At 35.4% G+C, this 15,381-nt stretch overlaps 2 protein-coding genes across 5 annotated transcripts in view; both read left to right on the forward strand.

The window, feature by feature from the left end:
* The window catches only part of LOC133702956 (N6-mAMP deaminase), a 2,965-nt gene extending 834 nt beyond the window's left edge, over positions 1-2,131 (forward strand). Inside the window, exons 3-11 of the mRNA XM_062127309.1 lie at positions 37-128; positions 216-275; positions 389-622; positions 706-782; positions 874-943; positions 1,127-1,240; positions 1,403-1,469; positions 1,654-1,758; positions 1,852-2,131. Of these exons, the coding sequence (XP_061983293.1) occupies positions 37-128; positions 216-275; positions 389-622; positions 706-782; positions 874-943; positions 1,127-1,240; positions 1,403-1,469; positions 1,654-1,758; positions 1,852-1,976 (944 nt within the window). The 3' untranslated portion in view covers positions 1,977-2,131. The remainder of the gene's footprint in view (positions 1-36; positions 129-215; positions 276-388; positions 623-705; positions 783-873; positions 944-1,126; positions 1,241-1,402; positions 1,470-1,653; positions 1,759-1,851) is intronic.
* A 1,653-nt stretch (positions 2,132-3,784) lies between these two features.
* Positions 3,785-12,743, forward strand: LOC133702955 (phospholipase A I-like). Of its 4 annotated transcripts, none has more exons than XM_062127304.1 (19): positions 3,785-4,561; positions 5,509-5,656; positions 5,817-5,895; positions 6,005-6,158; positions 6,259-6,468; positions 6,556-6,801; positions 6,896-7,058; positions 7,155-7,415; positions 7,504-7,625; positions 7,929-8,090; positions 8,293-8,485; positions 8,583-8,719; positions 8,888-9,026; positions 9,250-9,456; positions 9,559-10,033; positions 10,127-10,343; positions 10,455-10,544; positions 11,078-11,493; positions 12,018-12,225. In XM_062127304.1, exons 1-19 carry the CDS (start codon positions 4,049-4,051, stop codon positions 12,124-12,126), a joined length of 4,041 nt encoding a protein of 1,346 aa, XP_061983288.1. In that variant the 5' UTR covers positions 3,785-4,048; the 3' UTR covers positions 12,127-12,225. The 4 variants fall into 4 exon arrangements, with proteins under 4 accessions (XP_061983288.1, XP_061983291.1, XP_061983290.1 ...); XM_062127307.1 differs by lacking the exon at positions 12,018-12,225 and adding an exon at positions 12,232-12,743 and having other exon boundaries at positions 3,786-4,561; XM_062127306.1 differs by lacking the exon at positions 12,018-12,225 and having other exon boundaries at positions 3,786-4,561; positions 11,078-11,903.
* The last annotated feature ends 2,638 nt before the right edge of the window (positions 12,744-15,381 follow it).

A 15,381-nucleotide genomic window follows, 5' to 3' on the forward strand; every position in this document is an offset into this window, starting at 1 on the left:
TGTGACATTGGGAACTTTCAATTTTCTTTTACTCAGATGACCGATCTTTGGGCGAAGTATTCAAATTGTTTGACCTCATTCACATTCTCACTACTGATCACAAGACCGTGACCAGAATCACAAAAGAAGTATGACAACTTAATATTTCTTGATTTTTTATTTTATTTTAAATCTCAAAATTTTCTGCATTGATATTTTTAAATTTTCCTAACAAGGTGGTAGAAGATTTCGCTTCTGAGAATGTTGTGTATTTAGAGTTAAGAACAACTCCTAAGGTACTTACATGAATTAATGAGGTTTCAGCTTGTTATATTGGTTTATTTTGTAAGGTCAAATGTACCGCATTTATTTTTATTGATGAAGGAATTTGTGGTTTCCTGTTATCCAGAAAAATGATTCTATAGGAATGAGCAAGCACTCTTATATGGAAGCCGTGGTAGAAGGTTTAAGGGCTGTCACTGCAGTAGATATAGATTTTGTTCCTCATAAATTCTACACTCAAGATTCCTTGAATTCTATTGCCATGAATGACGCATGTGATGGAACTAAAAAGAAAAAGATATATGTTAGACTTCTTCTTAGCATTGATCGTCGCGAGACGACTGAAGCTGCAATTGAAACTGTAAGGATGTTTATGAGCTTCTAAAAATTATGAATTGGGTAAGGCTTCTAACTGTCATTCCCCCTTTTGTTTCTTATTTACAGGTTAAGCTTGCACTAGAAATGAGGGATTTAGGGGTTGTTGGCATTGACCTTTCTGGAAATCCTGTTGTGGGTGAATGGTACTTCCATACTGATAAAATTTCTTTATTAGCAGATAAAATGTTAGTTTAAAGGGATGACAATCTTAAATCCTCTTTTCATCCAACGCAGGAATACATTCTTGCCAGCACTAAAATTTGCCCAGGAACAGGGTCTCTATATAACTCTGCACTGCGGAGAGGTTTGTTTGCATTTCTAATGCTTGATGTTGTTTCTATGATTGAATTCTTTTTTTATTAACGAGCCTTACTGGTTATTTATGGCTTAGTGCTTGTAGGTACTTAATATGCTTGATGTTGTTTCTATGATTGAATTTTCTTTTATTAACGAGCCTTACTGGTTATTTATGGCTTAGTGCTTGTAGGTACTTGATTGCCAGGAGGTCCAACCAATGCTAGATTTTCTCCCCCAGAGGATTGGCCATGCGATCTTCTTTGAAGAGGAAGAATGGAGACAATTAAAAACATCTAAAATACCGGTTGGATATCCATAAACATTTTTTTTCTAATGGACTAAAGCTTCTTGTTACTGACCTGTTTTCTTCTGTTATCTGCAACCAAGTGCTTTTAACACTACTGTTGGCCAAATTGATTTAAATGTCAAACTCCTTTGCTATTAAGCTTAAACAAATCTTTTGCAGGTCGAGATCTGTTTGACATCCAACATCAAGACTGAATCAATCTCTTCAATAGATATTCACCATTTTGGTTAGCCTTCTACTTCTATTTTTTCTATTTGAATTGGCATCTGACTATTAAATTGGTGTGCTCACTTGACTACCTCTCTAAGCAAGCCCGTGAAAGTTTTATTTGGGCACTATTAACCCAATGATATGGATTACTGTTTCAGCATCTCCTGCCTAAGTTTTACACGTTCTACTCTGTAATGCAGTTGATTTGTATAATGCCAAACATCCTCTAGTTCTGTGTACTGATGATGCTGGAGTTTTTTCCACTAGTCTTTCCAACGAGTATAAACTTGCTTCAACTGCATTTGGTAAGTATAAAGAACGGTATGGTGCCTGTGACAAGAAATAGTTCAAGTAGCTAGCTAAACATTACTGATTGTATGTTTCTATCAAATATCAAGGTCTTGGAAAGAGGGAAATGTTTGAGCTTGCCAGGAATGGAATTGAGTTTATATTTGCTGGTGATGAAGTCAAGCAGGATTTAGTAGAGACTTTTGATTCAGCAGCAAAGAAACTACATCTATGATCAGGCATCTAGTGGAGCAGACGATAATATGTCATAACCATTTTAGTGAAATTGTTAATGAGGTTTGCGCTACATAACACTCTATTTATCGCTCAAGACCTGTTGATCACATTGATATTGGACTTTTAAGATATCTTCCCAGTTCATCTTGTTCAGTAGTCAGGCCTTCACCATATATGGTGCAATATCTGATTTTTAGATTGGAAGGGATTATGTGTTTTTGTGTTTCAAAAGCGTTTTTGAAAAGGTTTGAATTTTTTTTATTTTTTTTTTTATTTTAAATTAATACTTTTTTGGTTTTTTTAAATCATTTTGATGTGCTGATGTCAAAAATGATTTTTAAAATATATATATTATTTTGATGTATTTCTGAGTGAAAAACACTTTAAAAAAACATTTATTACCACACTTTCAAATACCCCTGAAGTAGGCGCATCCATGAATGTTGATCATGTACCTATTTGAATTTATAACTCAGGATTTCTTAGCATTCGGCTATAAAACCATGACCACTTGGAATCAGATTATCAAATCCCAGAATTGGTTTAGTTTGATAGTTTCTGCTGAAAATGTTTAATGCATCAACTGTTTTTAAACATTCAAACTGCTATGATTCATTCTGCATCTATCTCGATGGTGTTTTGACTAAAACTGCCCACCTATGAACTTAGGTTTAGACAAAGAAGTCTGTATATAGCCTTTTTAATTGCCATTTCCATGTTTTTCTCAAATTGTTCAAGCTTGTGGTTCTCATATTAAAGGAAGAATGGTTGTGGCTGTTGCATAATTTTCATGATTAAAGGTATTTGGAATCATTTATGTTCCAAATGTGTTTGAAATTATGCTGCAAATGTGTTTGAAAATGTTTTAGATTTTATTTTTTAATTTTTGACATCAACACAATTAAAAAACACTAAAAAAAAACATTATTTGGTTAATTGTGTGGACTTGTTGAAGATGCCATGGAAAAGGCTTGGATGTGGCAATGCATTGCCAATCAACATGGTCATGCTGGAAGGTAGCATTGCAGAACAAGTCCTTGGCATTGTTCGGATGCCCTTTGTTTTTTTTTTTTTTTTTTAACTCTCTCCGTACTCAGTCACAAACTTTGTTTCTACCTAAATTTGACACCAAAACAGGCTGCCGGAATAGAGCAAGAGGTTTAAAATTAGAAGGATTATTGAATTCATTTTTGCAAAATTATAAAAACGGATTTATCATTTACTTGGAAAAAAGAGAGAGTCCAATTTTAGATTACTATTCTTCCAAATTCTTTTAAGAGAATTTTACACTTCTATAAAAGAAGATTGTTTTGAAGATTTGGACCCAAAAGCAAAATTTATTTTCATCTCTATTAATCAATTCTATGCTTATCGATCAAAAAAATAATAATTAAAACAATGTTTTGTCTATTTTATTTCAAAAAAATAATAATAAGTTAAAAGTAAGGTTTTAATGTTCAACTTAATCTATTTGGCTAATTTTCATAACTATAATCAGCATTGGATAATAACTATAATTTTGAAATTTGGCCCGGCTCGATGGCTGGAATCAGATCAAATTAAAAAAAAAATAAAGAAAAAAAATTTTGGCTAACTTGATGGATTGACCAGGTAACCCAGTTAATTCAGTAAAACTTGGTCAAAACCTGATTCCAAACCTGTTAGTTTTTTTTTTATTAAAATAATATTATTTTAATTTAAAAAATAAAAAACTCACCTAACCAACTAAAATCTAGAAATCGAGTCATGTACCTTACCAGTTCTATAAACTATAATAATAACCGGTAGAAGTACAACTTACGTGATGAGTGCCCACGTAACGACGAAAATGGAAACTGAAACAAGAGGCTATCTCCTTATAATTTACCATGGAAACCAGCCATAGTAATAGCAGCAGCTACAAGACGAAACACTCTTCTTCTTCTTCTTCATTTCAATTCCGCTTCTCATTTCTCCCCCCTCTCTCTCTCTAAACACTGCCGCCATCAGACAGTAATTCTACAATGGCGCATCAACATCATCTATTCATAACCCTCTGATCTTTATCATCATCATATCATTTCGCCCTCTATGTTTAGCTGGAAACGTCCTTCTGAGCTCCTTCGTTTAACTCTAAATTATGGCTCCGAAGATCTCGGCGACGACCTCAACCGTTCCTCCACCTCCTCCTCTTCCACCACCGCATTCACTCCTTCCTCGTCTCCTCTGGCCTATATTTCTACGGAGGCCGCCGCGGAGAAAGAGGACCAGGTAGGCTTTAAAATTGAATTAGATTGGAATGCTGGAGATGATGAAGACCAGGTGGCGTTGAGGTTACAGTCGCAGTTAATGGTTGCGTTGCCTGCGCCTCAGGATTGTGTGATGGTGGATTTGAAGGCGGCGGAGGAGGACGAGGATGGGGGAGTGGAGGTGGGGATGAAGGTGGAGAAGAAGAGAGAGGAATTGAGAGGGTTGATACTAGGGAAGAGTGGATCGGGTCAACAGAGTGATGGAGTTGGTGTTTTGACTCGGTTGTTTAGATCTGATGATAGTCGGCATTGGAAGAGTGTGACTTTGCTTAGTCTTGGTGGTTGCGGATTGGCGGTGAGGACTTCAAGATTTTAAATTTTGTGTTGGTTTATGTTAAATCATCAAGTGAATTTTGATATAAGCAAGAAAAGAAGAAGAATTTGTGATAGGAAGTCATTATGAATAGGCGAATGCGCGATGCATCTCTTTTCTTTTCTTTTCTTGCTAGCTTGGTTAAAGAATTCTGTTTTGATGTTAAGGTTTTTTTTGGATTTTGTTGAATGATGAGAAAATGTAGGTTTGCAGTACTAGAAATATTAATTCTAATTAAATAAAAAATTTTACTCATTTAAGTTTACTTTAGAGAGATTATGCTGCGTCCTTTGTTTAGAGTCTTCTGATTTTGATGTTGGGTCCCTAGCACTCATATTTTGTTCAAGTGTGTCACGTAAAAATTGGAACTTTATGTTGGTCTTTTTGGTTTGGGAGATCTGTAGTGGTAGTAATTAATTGATGATTTTTCTTTTCATTTCTATGTGAGTCTGTTAAAGAGTTGCCCTTTTGTCTTTTTTTTCTCTCTCCTTTTTTGGGACTGAGGTCTAGTTGTTGCAAGTTTGGATCTTTCTTGGGGTTTCACTTGAATTCTGTGAAAATGTGGTTTTTCATCGCTAGGACGAATACCATAAAGCAAAGGTCTTTATTAGGCTGAATTTAAAGATATTGCTTGCTTTTCTTGAATTGGAGCTCTTTATGTTTGATCTAGTGGAATAAATATTATGTGATTGTTGAGTTATTAATGTTTAACCCTGCTGTCATGGGATATTGTTTAGTGCTCACCAGGTATATCCGTTGCTAGTTGGTGTTCTCAGATAAAAAAAACTTTACTGTCAGTGAATGTAAATCATTGATATAACTACTTTTATAAGCTCAATGTTTAAGGCTTGGTTTGTTACACAAATAAGATTGTATGGTTTTATTCTTTCTGGTATTGTATGTAATTGGAGTCAGGATTTTGTTTGCAGACATTGCCTGCTGAGATAATTCAGTTGCCAAATCTTGAGAAGCTTTATCTTGAGAACAACAGGCTTTCAGTTTTGCCACCTGAGCTTGGTGAGCTGAAGAGTTTGAAAATTCTGGCAGTTGATTACAACATGCTGGTTACAGTTCCTCGTAAGAATCTGATCATAATATGCATGTAATTTGCTTCATCCAATACTGTTTCGTTCTTATAGGACAAGCATAACTTCCTGATAAGGAATAGGGAAATCTAGGCTATTTATGTTTTATGCAATGTATTTGTTTATGTGATCTTGGTTGGAATTCTGAGCAGTGGAACTGGGGCAGTGCGTTGAACTGGTGGAATTGTCTTTGGAACACAATAAGCTTGTCCAACCTCTTCTTGATTTCAGGTTGTTTTATCAGCAAATTAGTATACTTAGCTGCACTTTTCCTGTATGATAGAGCTTGAAAAACTATAATTTGCTTCAGGCCTAATGTTTATAACCATTTTAATGGCAGGTCTATGGCTGAGTTACAATTTCTCAGGCTATTTGGTAATCCTCTGGAATTCCTTCCTGAAATTTTGCCTCTACACAAACTACGACACCTGTCTCTTGCTAATATGAAGATTGAGGCTGATGAAAGTTTGAGATCAGTGAATGTTCAGATAGAGGTAGTGGCCATATGGCAGTTCAAAAGGCCTTTTCTTTTTCTGTATGTATGTCTTTTAAGTTGGTTTAGTTTATTTATTTATTTATTTCTGGAGAATGCAGATGGAGAACAGCTCTTATTTTGGTGCATCTAGACACAAGCTTAGTGCCTTCTTTTCTCTCATATTCCGTTTTTCTTCTTGCCATCATCCTTTGCTGGCATCTGCGCTGGCAAAGATAATGCAAGACCAAGGAAACCGTGTTGTTGTTGGGAAAGATCTGAATGCAGTGAAGCAGCTTATTAGTATGATGAGTAGTGACAACTGTCATGTGGTATGTTGATGATCCTTGCTCTCATGAATTTTGACCATGGTTTTTTTTTCTGTTCATCTGCACTCTTATAGTTCCAAGTTCTTCCAGGTTAAACAAGCATGCTCTGCTCTATCTGCTCTTGCTGGAGATGTTTCTGTGGCAATGCAGTTGATGAAATGTGACATATTGCAACCCATTGAAACAGTACTCAAATCAGTTGCTCAGGAAGAAGTAATTTCTGTCTTGCAAGTTGTGGCCACCTTGTCCTTTTCATCTGATACTGTATCTCAGAAAATGTTGACAAGGGATATGTTGAGATCATTAAAACTGTTATGTGCTCAAAAAAATCCAGAGGCAAGTTCCTTTCTTTCTTGTCATTATATATAACTGGTTTTATTGCTTCTGTACAATTCTGCAGGAATTTAATACTGGATTCATCTTTAACCAGGTGCAAAGGTTATCTTTATTAGCTGTTGGAAATTTGGCCTTTTGCTTGGAGAATCGACAGCTTATGGTCACCTCTGGAAGTCTGCAAGACCTTCTGTTGCACCTGACAGCTTCATCTGAACCACGTGTGAATAAAGCAGCAGCTCGTGCTATGGCAATTCTTGGTTTTTATCTTGGATTTTTCTATTCTCTTTTTGCTGTATTCTGAGATTCCTAGCCAAACATTATTAGAAGGGTCTGTCCTTTTTGTGTTTCTCTAGGAGAAAATGAAAATTTAAGGCGTTCCATAAGAGGGAGACCAGTGGCAAAGCAAGGACTGCGCATACTTTCAATGGATGGAGGTGGAATGAAAGGTCTGGCTACTGTGCAGATTCTTAAAGCAATTGAGAAGGGAACTGGAAAGCGAATACATGAGATATTCGACCTAATATGTGGCACATCAACTGGTGGAATGCTGGCTGTTGCTCTTGGCATGAAGCTAATGACCTTGGATCAATGTGAAGAAATATACAAAAATCTTGGTGTGTATACTGCAACGTATGCATTTCACGATGTTTTTATTTGTTGCTCATTTTATTCACATTCTGTTCTGCAAATTTGCTTCTCAAGGAAAACTTGTCTTTGCTGAACCTGTGCCAAAGGATAATGAAGCTGCAACTTGGAGAGAGAAGTTGGATCAGCTTTACAAAAGTTCATCTCAGAGTTTTAGAGTTGTGGTGCATGGATATAAAGTATGGATTATTTGTTTCTATATTTCCTTAACTTCTGCAATACTATTGTCCTAGGCCTTTCTTTTGTCTTCTCATAAATGGAATATTGATATATGCATGACTATTTTTTACTAACGAACATAAACTTGATCATGAAAAAGTTGCATCTTCCAGAAAACTGGAGAATGTTGCTCATGTTTCCAACCTTTTCTTAATAAAAAAAGGGTTAGGATGATATGCTCATTAATATAGGTATATGTGATAACATGTTTTGTTAAACATGGATGCAGCAGGAACAAAACATTAAAACATATCTTCTTGCAGCACAGTGCAGATCACTTCGAGAGGCTGTTAAAAGAAATGTGTGCTGATGAGGATGGAGATCTGTTAATAGATTCAGCAGTGAAAAATGTTCCCAAAGTATTTGTTGTATCAACTTTGGTTAGTGTGATGCCAGCTCAACCATTTGTGTTCCGCAATTATCAGGTTCGACACTGAGAATTCTATTGCTTAAACATGTTTAATATGTCTTTGATTTTCATTAGTGTAGGCTACTCTGCTAGAATTGTAACTTTTAAAATCTTCTGCATAGATACATAATCATATCAGTGAGATACTTGCTGACAGTGGTTTTAATAAATTTCTTCTTATTTCCTCCCTCTTTTTCTCTTTTGGTGTCAATATACAGTATCCTGTTGGAACACTTGAAGTGCCCTTTGCAATTTCAGAAAGTTCAGGAGTTCATGTGCTTGGATCACCTACTACCGGAGGTCGAGTTGGCTATAAACGTAGTGCTTTTATTGGCAGTTGCAAGCATCATGTTTGGCAAGCCATAAGAGCATCATCTGCTGCTCCATACTATCTTGATGATTTCTCAGACGGTATGCTCTTGGCATGCTTGTTCTTGTTGTGGTCCTCCCTTCTACCATAAGGTTGAGTGCAGTGGCCATTGTTTTGCTAACCATGACAATTCTATAGATGTAAACCGCTGGCAAGATGGTGCTATAGTGGCAAACAACCCTACCATATTTGCTATAAGAGAAGCACAACTTCTATGGCCTGACACCAGAATTGACTGCTTAGTGTCAATAGGGTGTGGCGCTGTTCCAACAAAGGTAAACCACATAGGACATCAATCAAAGCTGATTTTATTGATCTATCAATCAGTGAATTTTAATGACCTAACTGTACTACATACCATATAAAGGAGATTTGAATCTTCTCGCCTTTTGTATCAAAAGTTGCCACTTCATTTGATGATTCACAAAAATATTTCGTTCTAGGTCCGGAAAGGTGGTTGGCGTTATCTGGATACCGGCCAAGTGTTGATTGAGAGTGCATGCTCTGTGGATAGAGTGGAGGAAGCTTTAAGTACACTGCTACCCATGCTTCCTGAGATACAATATTTTCGATTTAATCCAGGTACACTCTAAGTAGACTGTTTGGAGTTTAGTGCTTATAAGAGTATGAGACTAATGTTTTCTTCTCTGCAGATATTCTTTAAAGATATTTAGATAGTTTCCTTTCATTTTTTTTTGATATCTTAATGGGCCTTTCTATTTTTCCAGAAATTATCTTTAAAGACTAGCTTTAGTCAAAGAATATCTAGTTCTAAGATAGCATCCTCTATGGGTTAATCTTGCAGTTGATGAACGCAGTGGTATGGAGCTGGATGAGACTGACCCAGCTATCTGGCTAAAGTTGGAAGCTGCAGTTGATGAATATGTCCAGAACAATTCTGAAGCCTTCAAGAATGTCTGTGAGAGACTAATTTTTCCCTACCAACATGATGATAAATTGTCAGAGATTATGAAATCTCAGCAATTTTCCAAGGCAAAATTATCAAATGCAGGTATTGATGCTCACATTCTCTTAATTTGTTTTTTACATCCTTTTATCATTTGGCATGCTCCTTTTACTGAACCTGAAATCTTTTGGTATTTTGCTATTTTAGATGAGACTAGTCCATCTTTAGGTTGGAGGCGTAATGTGCTACTTGTTGAAGCTTTGCACAGTCCTGATTCAGGAAGAGCTGTGCAACATTCCCGGGCACTAGAGACATTTTGTTCCCGCAATGCAATAATACTATCTCTCATGCATGCCACATCTGGAATTGCTAGGACAGTGCCACCAGGAACATTCTCATCCCCTTTTTCATCACCTCTAATTACTGGAAGCTTTCCCTCAAGCCCGCTTATATTCAGTCCTGATTTGGGCTCACAGAGGATTGGCTGTATTGACACGGTCCCACCTTTAAGCTTGGATGGAGTTCAGTCTGGAAAGACAGCTTTATCACCACCAATGTCCCCTTCGAAACACAGACAGCTCTCTTTACCTGTTCGATCATTGCATGAAAAGCTACAGAATTCACCACAAGTGGGGATTATACATTTAGCCCTTCAAAATGACTCATCAGGCTCAATATTAAGGTGAGCATGCTTCTCTGTTGTTTAACTTGCCATGTTTTAATTGATACTTAGTTTCAGGCACTGTCCTAAAGTGCCAAATGCGTGTTTTTCCAGCTGGCAGAATGATGTATTTGTTGTTGCTGAACCGGGAGATCTTGCTGATAAGTTTCTTCAGAGTGTTAAATTTAGCTTGTTGTCAATGAACCGGAGCCGCCATAGGAAGATTACTTCACTGGTTGGCAATATTTCAACTGTTTCTGATTTAGTTCATTGTAAACCATGCTTCCTAGTTGGAAATGTCATCCATCGTTATATAGGACGACAGACGCAAGTATGTGTTAACGAACTTCTTTTTTTTCTTATAAGATCTTCCTAGTTGCTATTAGTACAGGGTTACTAAATTATTGGTCTCCATTTTAATGTACATTACTAATTTCTGAAGGTCATGGAGGATGACCAAGAAATAGGGGCATATATGTTCCGTAGAACAGTTCCTTTTATGCACTTGACACCTGAAGATGTTCGCTGGATGGTATGCTTTTGGCCCTCGATTTTCCTGTGTCTTCCTTTGGCCTCTAATTATTTTTATTTTTTTATGAATAACTGATTGATATTTGACAATTAATCCACTATTCACCTTCTGTGGTTCTCCTGTAATGTTGGTCTATTTCATAAGATCATTACCCACTAGTGGCACTACTGAATCATGGTTCTATGAGGGGTGATTTAAACAAACCCTGCCCTTCAGTATTTTCTTCCTAGAATAATTCAGCTCTAAAGTCTTCTTTTCCATATTGTTTTTTCAAATTGTCAAGTCATAAAAACATAATTAGATTTTTATCCATTGGCTTATTTTTCTTCTAGCATAATTATTCTTCCTGAATTTCTCAAGAAGGAAGAAAATCAGGGAACTCTTAAGGGCTAATGCAGAAAACTGCTGCTCCCATTTTGTTAGTATTGTGCCTTGCAAATGGCTGACAAACTCTGAAATGAATTAATGTTAATTCAATGTTGTTTTGTTCTGCTAGTGATTTATGCAGTTGCCTTTTGTCTTGTAAAACCTAGGTCGGAGCTTGGAGGGACAGGATTATAATTTGCACAGGAGCATATGGGCCTATGCCAACTTTAATCAAGGCCTTTCTGGATTCTGGTGCAAAAGCTGTAATATGCCCTTCAGTAGAGCCCTTAGAAATCCCGGTGACACTAGTCCATGGATCAGGGGAGTACAATGTTCTGGAAAATGGGAGGTTTGAGATCGGAGAGGAAGAGGTTGAGGAAGAAGAGGCCGAGCCTACCAGTCCAGTGAGTGATTGGGAAGATAGTGACCCCGAGAAGAATGGTGACCATTCGATCGGTTTTTGGGATGATGATGAAGAGGAGCTATCCCAGTTTGTTTGCAAGTTGTATGATTTGTTATTTCGGGTAGGGGCAAGAGTAGATGCTGCTCTTCAACATGCTCTTGCTTTACACCAGAGGCTAAGGTATTCGTGCCATCTTCCTAGTATACAATAGTTATCTAGATACTGATACAAGAAAATGAAAATCAAACCATATAACAAGTTGTGAAAAAAAAACCGGGACAAAGTAAAAAAAATAAAATTACCGGAGAATAAGAATATAGATGATTGAGAGGGAATATCCAATTTTGAGGCCTATAAAAAAGGGAAAAAAATTTGTTGTCAGCTATTCATTGCATGAACACAAGTAGATAGCATACGATACCATTTTTTCAATGGCAAACATGTAAATTTGTCATTTGTACTGAACTTTTACTCTCTCTATCCAACCTATTTCAGCCTTCTAAGGCCCAAATTTTGTGTTACATGGGCAGTTACTTTAGTTGTTGCTTGGATGATTGCTCTATTAATGTACAGTCCTTTTTAGACTTTAAGACCAGGGTTACGATGTACTGGGTAGCCCCATGAGCTTTGTGGTGGTGTCATGTTTACTTTTGTGGCATTGCTGGAATTAGTGATCAGCATTTGCATGCTATGGTTGTTGTTAGCTTGGTGTCGGAGATACAAACCAGCACCTTGGATTTGCTACCTGGAGCCTTAACATCCGAGGCATTCCGAGGGATACTCGTAATAACTGTGGTCAATAACCGAGGATAGAATATCGAAAACCATAATCTAGTGGCCACTGAAACTTGTAATTATGCTAGAAGGTATATTTTTTTCCCAGACGGACATTGTGATCCCGGGTTTCATTTTCAATAGTGACTAGAATTGATAGCTGGCTGAAGTGACTGGTCTTTGCCTGAATGCAAAATGCTATGCGAGAAAACAAAGACGAGAATGACCAACTCAAAAGCTGGAAAGAGAAGAAAGTTCTTCAGAAAGGAAAAAAAGACGAGGGAATGATGCAGTTTGTCTTGTTGCTTGTCTCTTTAAGTTATGATGATAGAATATTTTGGAGTGTTTTTATAACAGAGAAAGTCAGGGGGAGATTTGAGATGATGAATGCTGCATTACAGGTTACATATGATGCAATTCGTCATAATTGTGCTTGTAATTAATCATTACATGGGGAAAAGAGGTTTGCATCGTGGAGATGCACACATTCTGGATGATTCACTACCATCTACCCCTATGATCTGGACTCACCAGGTCACGGTCAAGCAACATCATCGCCGATTGGTTGTTCGGTCTCAGGATGATGGGACATAATTCTATTCTTGTAATAGATTTGAATATACCACTGAGAGATATTATATGCTGTGTTTTCTCTATCACATTAGCACAGGCACTTGCACTTAATTAACTGAAGATGAAAGACCTTCCATCTGAGAAAAGGATGGGTTATGAAATATGGAATTGGACTTTATTCTTAATGGTCTCCTTCTACATATTGAATTTGATTGAAAGACAAATGCCAAAGTGGAATATAATGGGGCCAGAAAAGAATTCCTTAATGACATTGAAAGAGTCTCAATTAGGACTCTGTTTAATCTTAGCCTCGGGAATTAGATTTAACTAGCCTAGAAGCCCCGTATTTTGCCTTGGAGCTTCGAAGCTAGATTATTTATTTTTTTTACGTAAAATATAATATTCAGGTACCATAAGTGTGTTTTTTTTTTAAAAAAAAATTATAACTTAGGCCATAAACTTGTAAAAAAAAAATTATTTCAATTAGATGAAAAAAAGAAAGAAATGACATTTAATGAATTAAATTTAAAATGAAAAGTGATAAGAATAATATTGGAATTTTTTTTAAAAAAAGGGACAATCGATTCATCTCAATTCAAAGCTTATTAAATATTAAAAAATAAAATGAACTAAAAAAGAACGTAAAAAAAATCATCCTTGACTTTGGACTTAGTAAAGTTAATTTTTCCAAATAAAGACCTTTTACATAAGAATAAATAATTGCTATGTTGGTTTTGGATGTTTGGAAAGTAAGTTGGACTTGTTTCTTCACAAAACCTATCTGCTAGTAGAATTTATAGATTTTCTTAGAAAAATCATATCTCTATAATATAAATCTTTTTTCTACTGAAATTTAGTAAGTTGATAGGTCTTTGAATCAGAAATCCAAAATAAAATGAGTTTGCATCATTAGGACTTCTCTAATTTAAGATATTCAAGTCAAAATGGTAAAAGATGAAAACTGATAGAATATGATACTTGTCTTTGAAGGTTGTAATTTCCATGATTTTTTTTCTCGTCATATATGTATAGAAAGGTATGGATGTTAGCGTTCTAATGCCTCTGGAAATACTTTATTTTGACCTCTACAACTTATATTTTGCATAACACAATAATCGAAGGTCAAATCTACCAATATTCAACACGAGTTGAAACATGGTCTGAATTTTATCTTCAAATTATTACTTTTTGAATCTTACATCCAAAAATATCTTTAAAAATAAAAAAAAAATATCAAGGCATTTTATATATAAAACATTGGCAAAATATTAGGTAAATATGGATAAAACTATTGAATAAAATGGTTGCATCACAAGGGATATGGATGACAAAAGATATACCATAAGTCTGCAACTGAGTCAGAATATATGGAATGGTTGAGGCTACTAAGAAAGCCTCATGGCTTACAAGTTTGATCAAAGAGCTGGGTATTCAACAAGGTGGAGTTCAACTACATTGTGACAGTTATAATGTCATTTACTTGGCAAAAAACTAAGTGTATCATACAAGAACCAAACACACAGATGTGAGGTTTCACGGAATCAAGGAATTGGTTTTTTTTTTTTGTGAACTATTGCCTGAGAAAATCCATACTTTAGAGAATGTAGTAGAAACATTGACAAAGCCTGTCACCACATATAAGTTCAAGCATTGTTAATGTCTCTAGATAAGAGACTATTGCTAATATAGTAGACTATTGCTTGAACTTGATTAATGTCTCCAGATAGGAGACGTCCCAACCTATTATTCTAGGTGAAGTTTTCCCTACTTTTCTTCTAAGGGGTGGATATTTGCCAAGATGGATATTATTGTAACTTGTGGCTTATAGGTGGATGTGGAAGTGGAGCGGAACAATGACATCTGCCTTTTTGGGATTTATTTCTTGTTTTGTTGCTAAGGACGTTGCTAAGGACGATTAATAGGTTGGGGGTGCAGGGGCAATGCACTTGAGGTACTTTAAAGGGATATTATGAAAAAAAAAATTCATACTCCTTAGACAACCAGGATTTCTTGGGTGATTTAGGGTTACTATAAATATATATCATGTAACCATATTTCGATATAATAAAAATAAAAGCTCCTGACTTTTATAGATGTAGGTTTATTGCTGAACTACGTTAAATCTTATGTTTTTTCTAGTTTCTCTCCAATTGCAATATTCATTAATAATTGTTGTAGGTTCTTTCACGACAATGAAGATTAAAAAAATAGCAATTCAGAGAATAAAGGTAAAAAATAAAATACATAATAAATTTTATTTTTGATTGTAAGGTGAAACTAAAAAGAAAAATCAATTTAGCAAAAGAACTAAAAAAAATCAAAAGAATGAGAATCAAAACTGACATAAAAAATAAAAATAACTTTCTGATTAAAAGGTGAAATTGAAAAGAAAAATAACTTTAGCAAAAGAAAAAAAAATGAGTATGAAATTGGTATAAATAATATACCATAAATTTGGATTGAAGTATGAAATTGCAAATAAATAAAGCTTCTACAAAAGGGCCAAGAAAAAAACAGAACCAAAACAATGAAGACTGAATTCAAAAATATAATACCATAAATTTAGATTGTATGATGAAATTAAAACCAATAAAAGTTTTCCAAAAGGATCATGAAAAAAAATAGAAATTAAAAGAATAAGAAACAAATTAAAAAAATACATATCAAATTAAAATTGATGGATGAAATTGAAAACAAATAAAACTTTTAGAAAATGACCAA

The sequence above is a fragment of the Populus nigra genome, chromosome 9 (genome assembly GCF_951802175.1).
Source record: "Populus nigra chromosome 9, ddPopNigr1.1, whole genome shotgun sequence".
Classification (NCBI taxonomy): domain Eukaryota; kingdom Viridiplantae; phylum Streptophyta; class Magnoliopsida; order Malpighiales; family Salicaceae; genus Populus; species Populus nigra.

What these genes read in the sequence shown, in the direction of transcription:
- LOC133702955 (XM_062127304.1), top strand. Translation starts at nt 4,049, where the DNA reads ATGTTTAGCTGGAAACGTCCTTCTGAGCTCCTTCGTTTAACTCTAAAT. An exon ending in GGCAAAATTATCAAATGCAG is followed by an intron (nt 9,457 to 9,558) that starts GTATTGATGCTC and finishes TTGCTATTTTAG; the next exon opens with ATGAGACTAGTCCATCTTTA. An exon ending in CTGAAGATGTTCGCTGGATG is followed by an intron (nt 10,545 to 11,077) that starts GTATGCTTTTGG and finishes TGTAAAACCTAG; the next exon opens with GTCGGAGCTTGGAGGGACAG.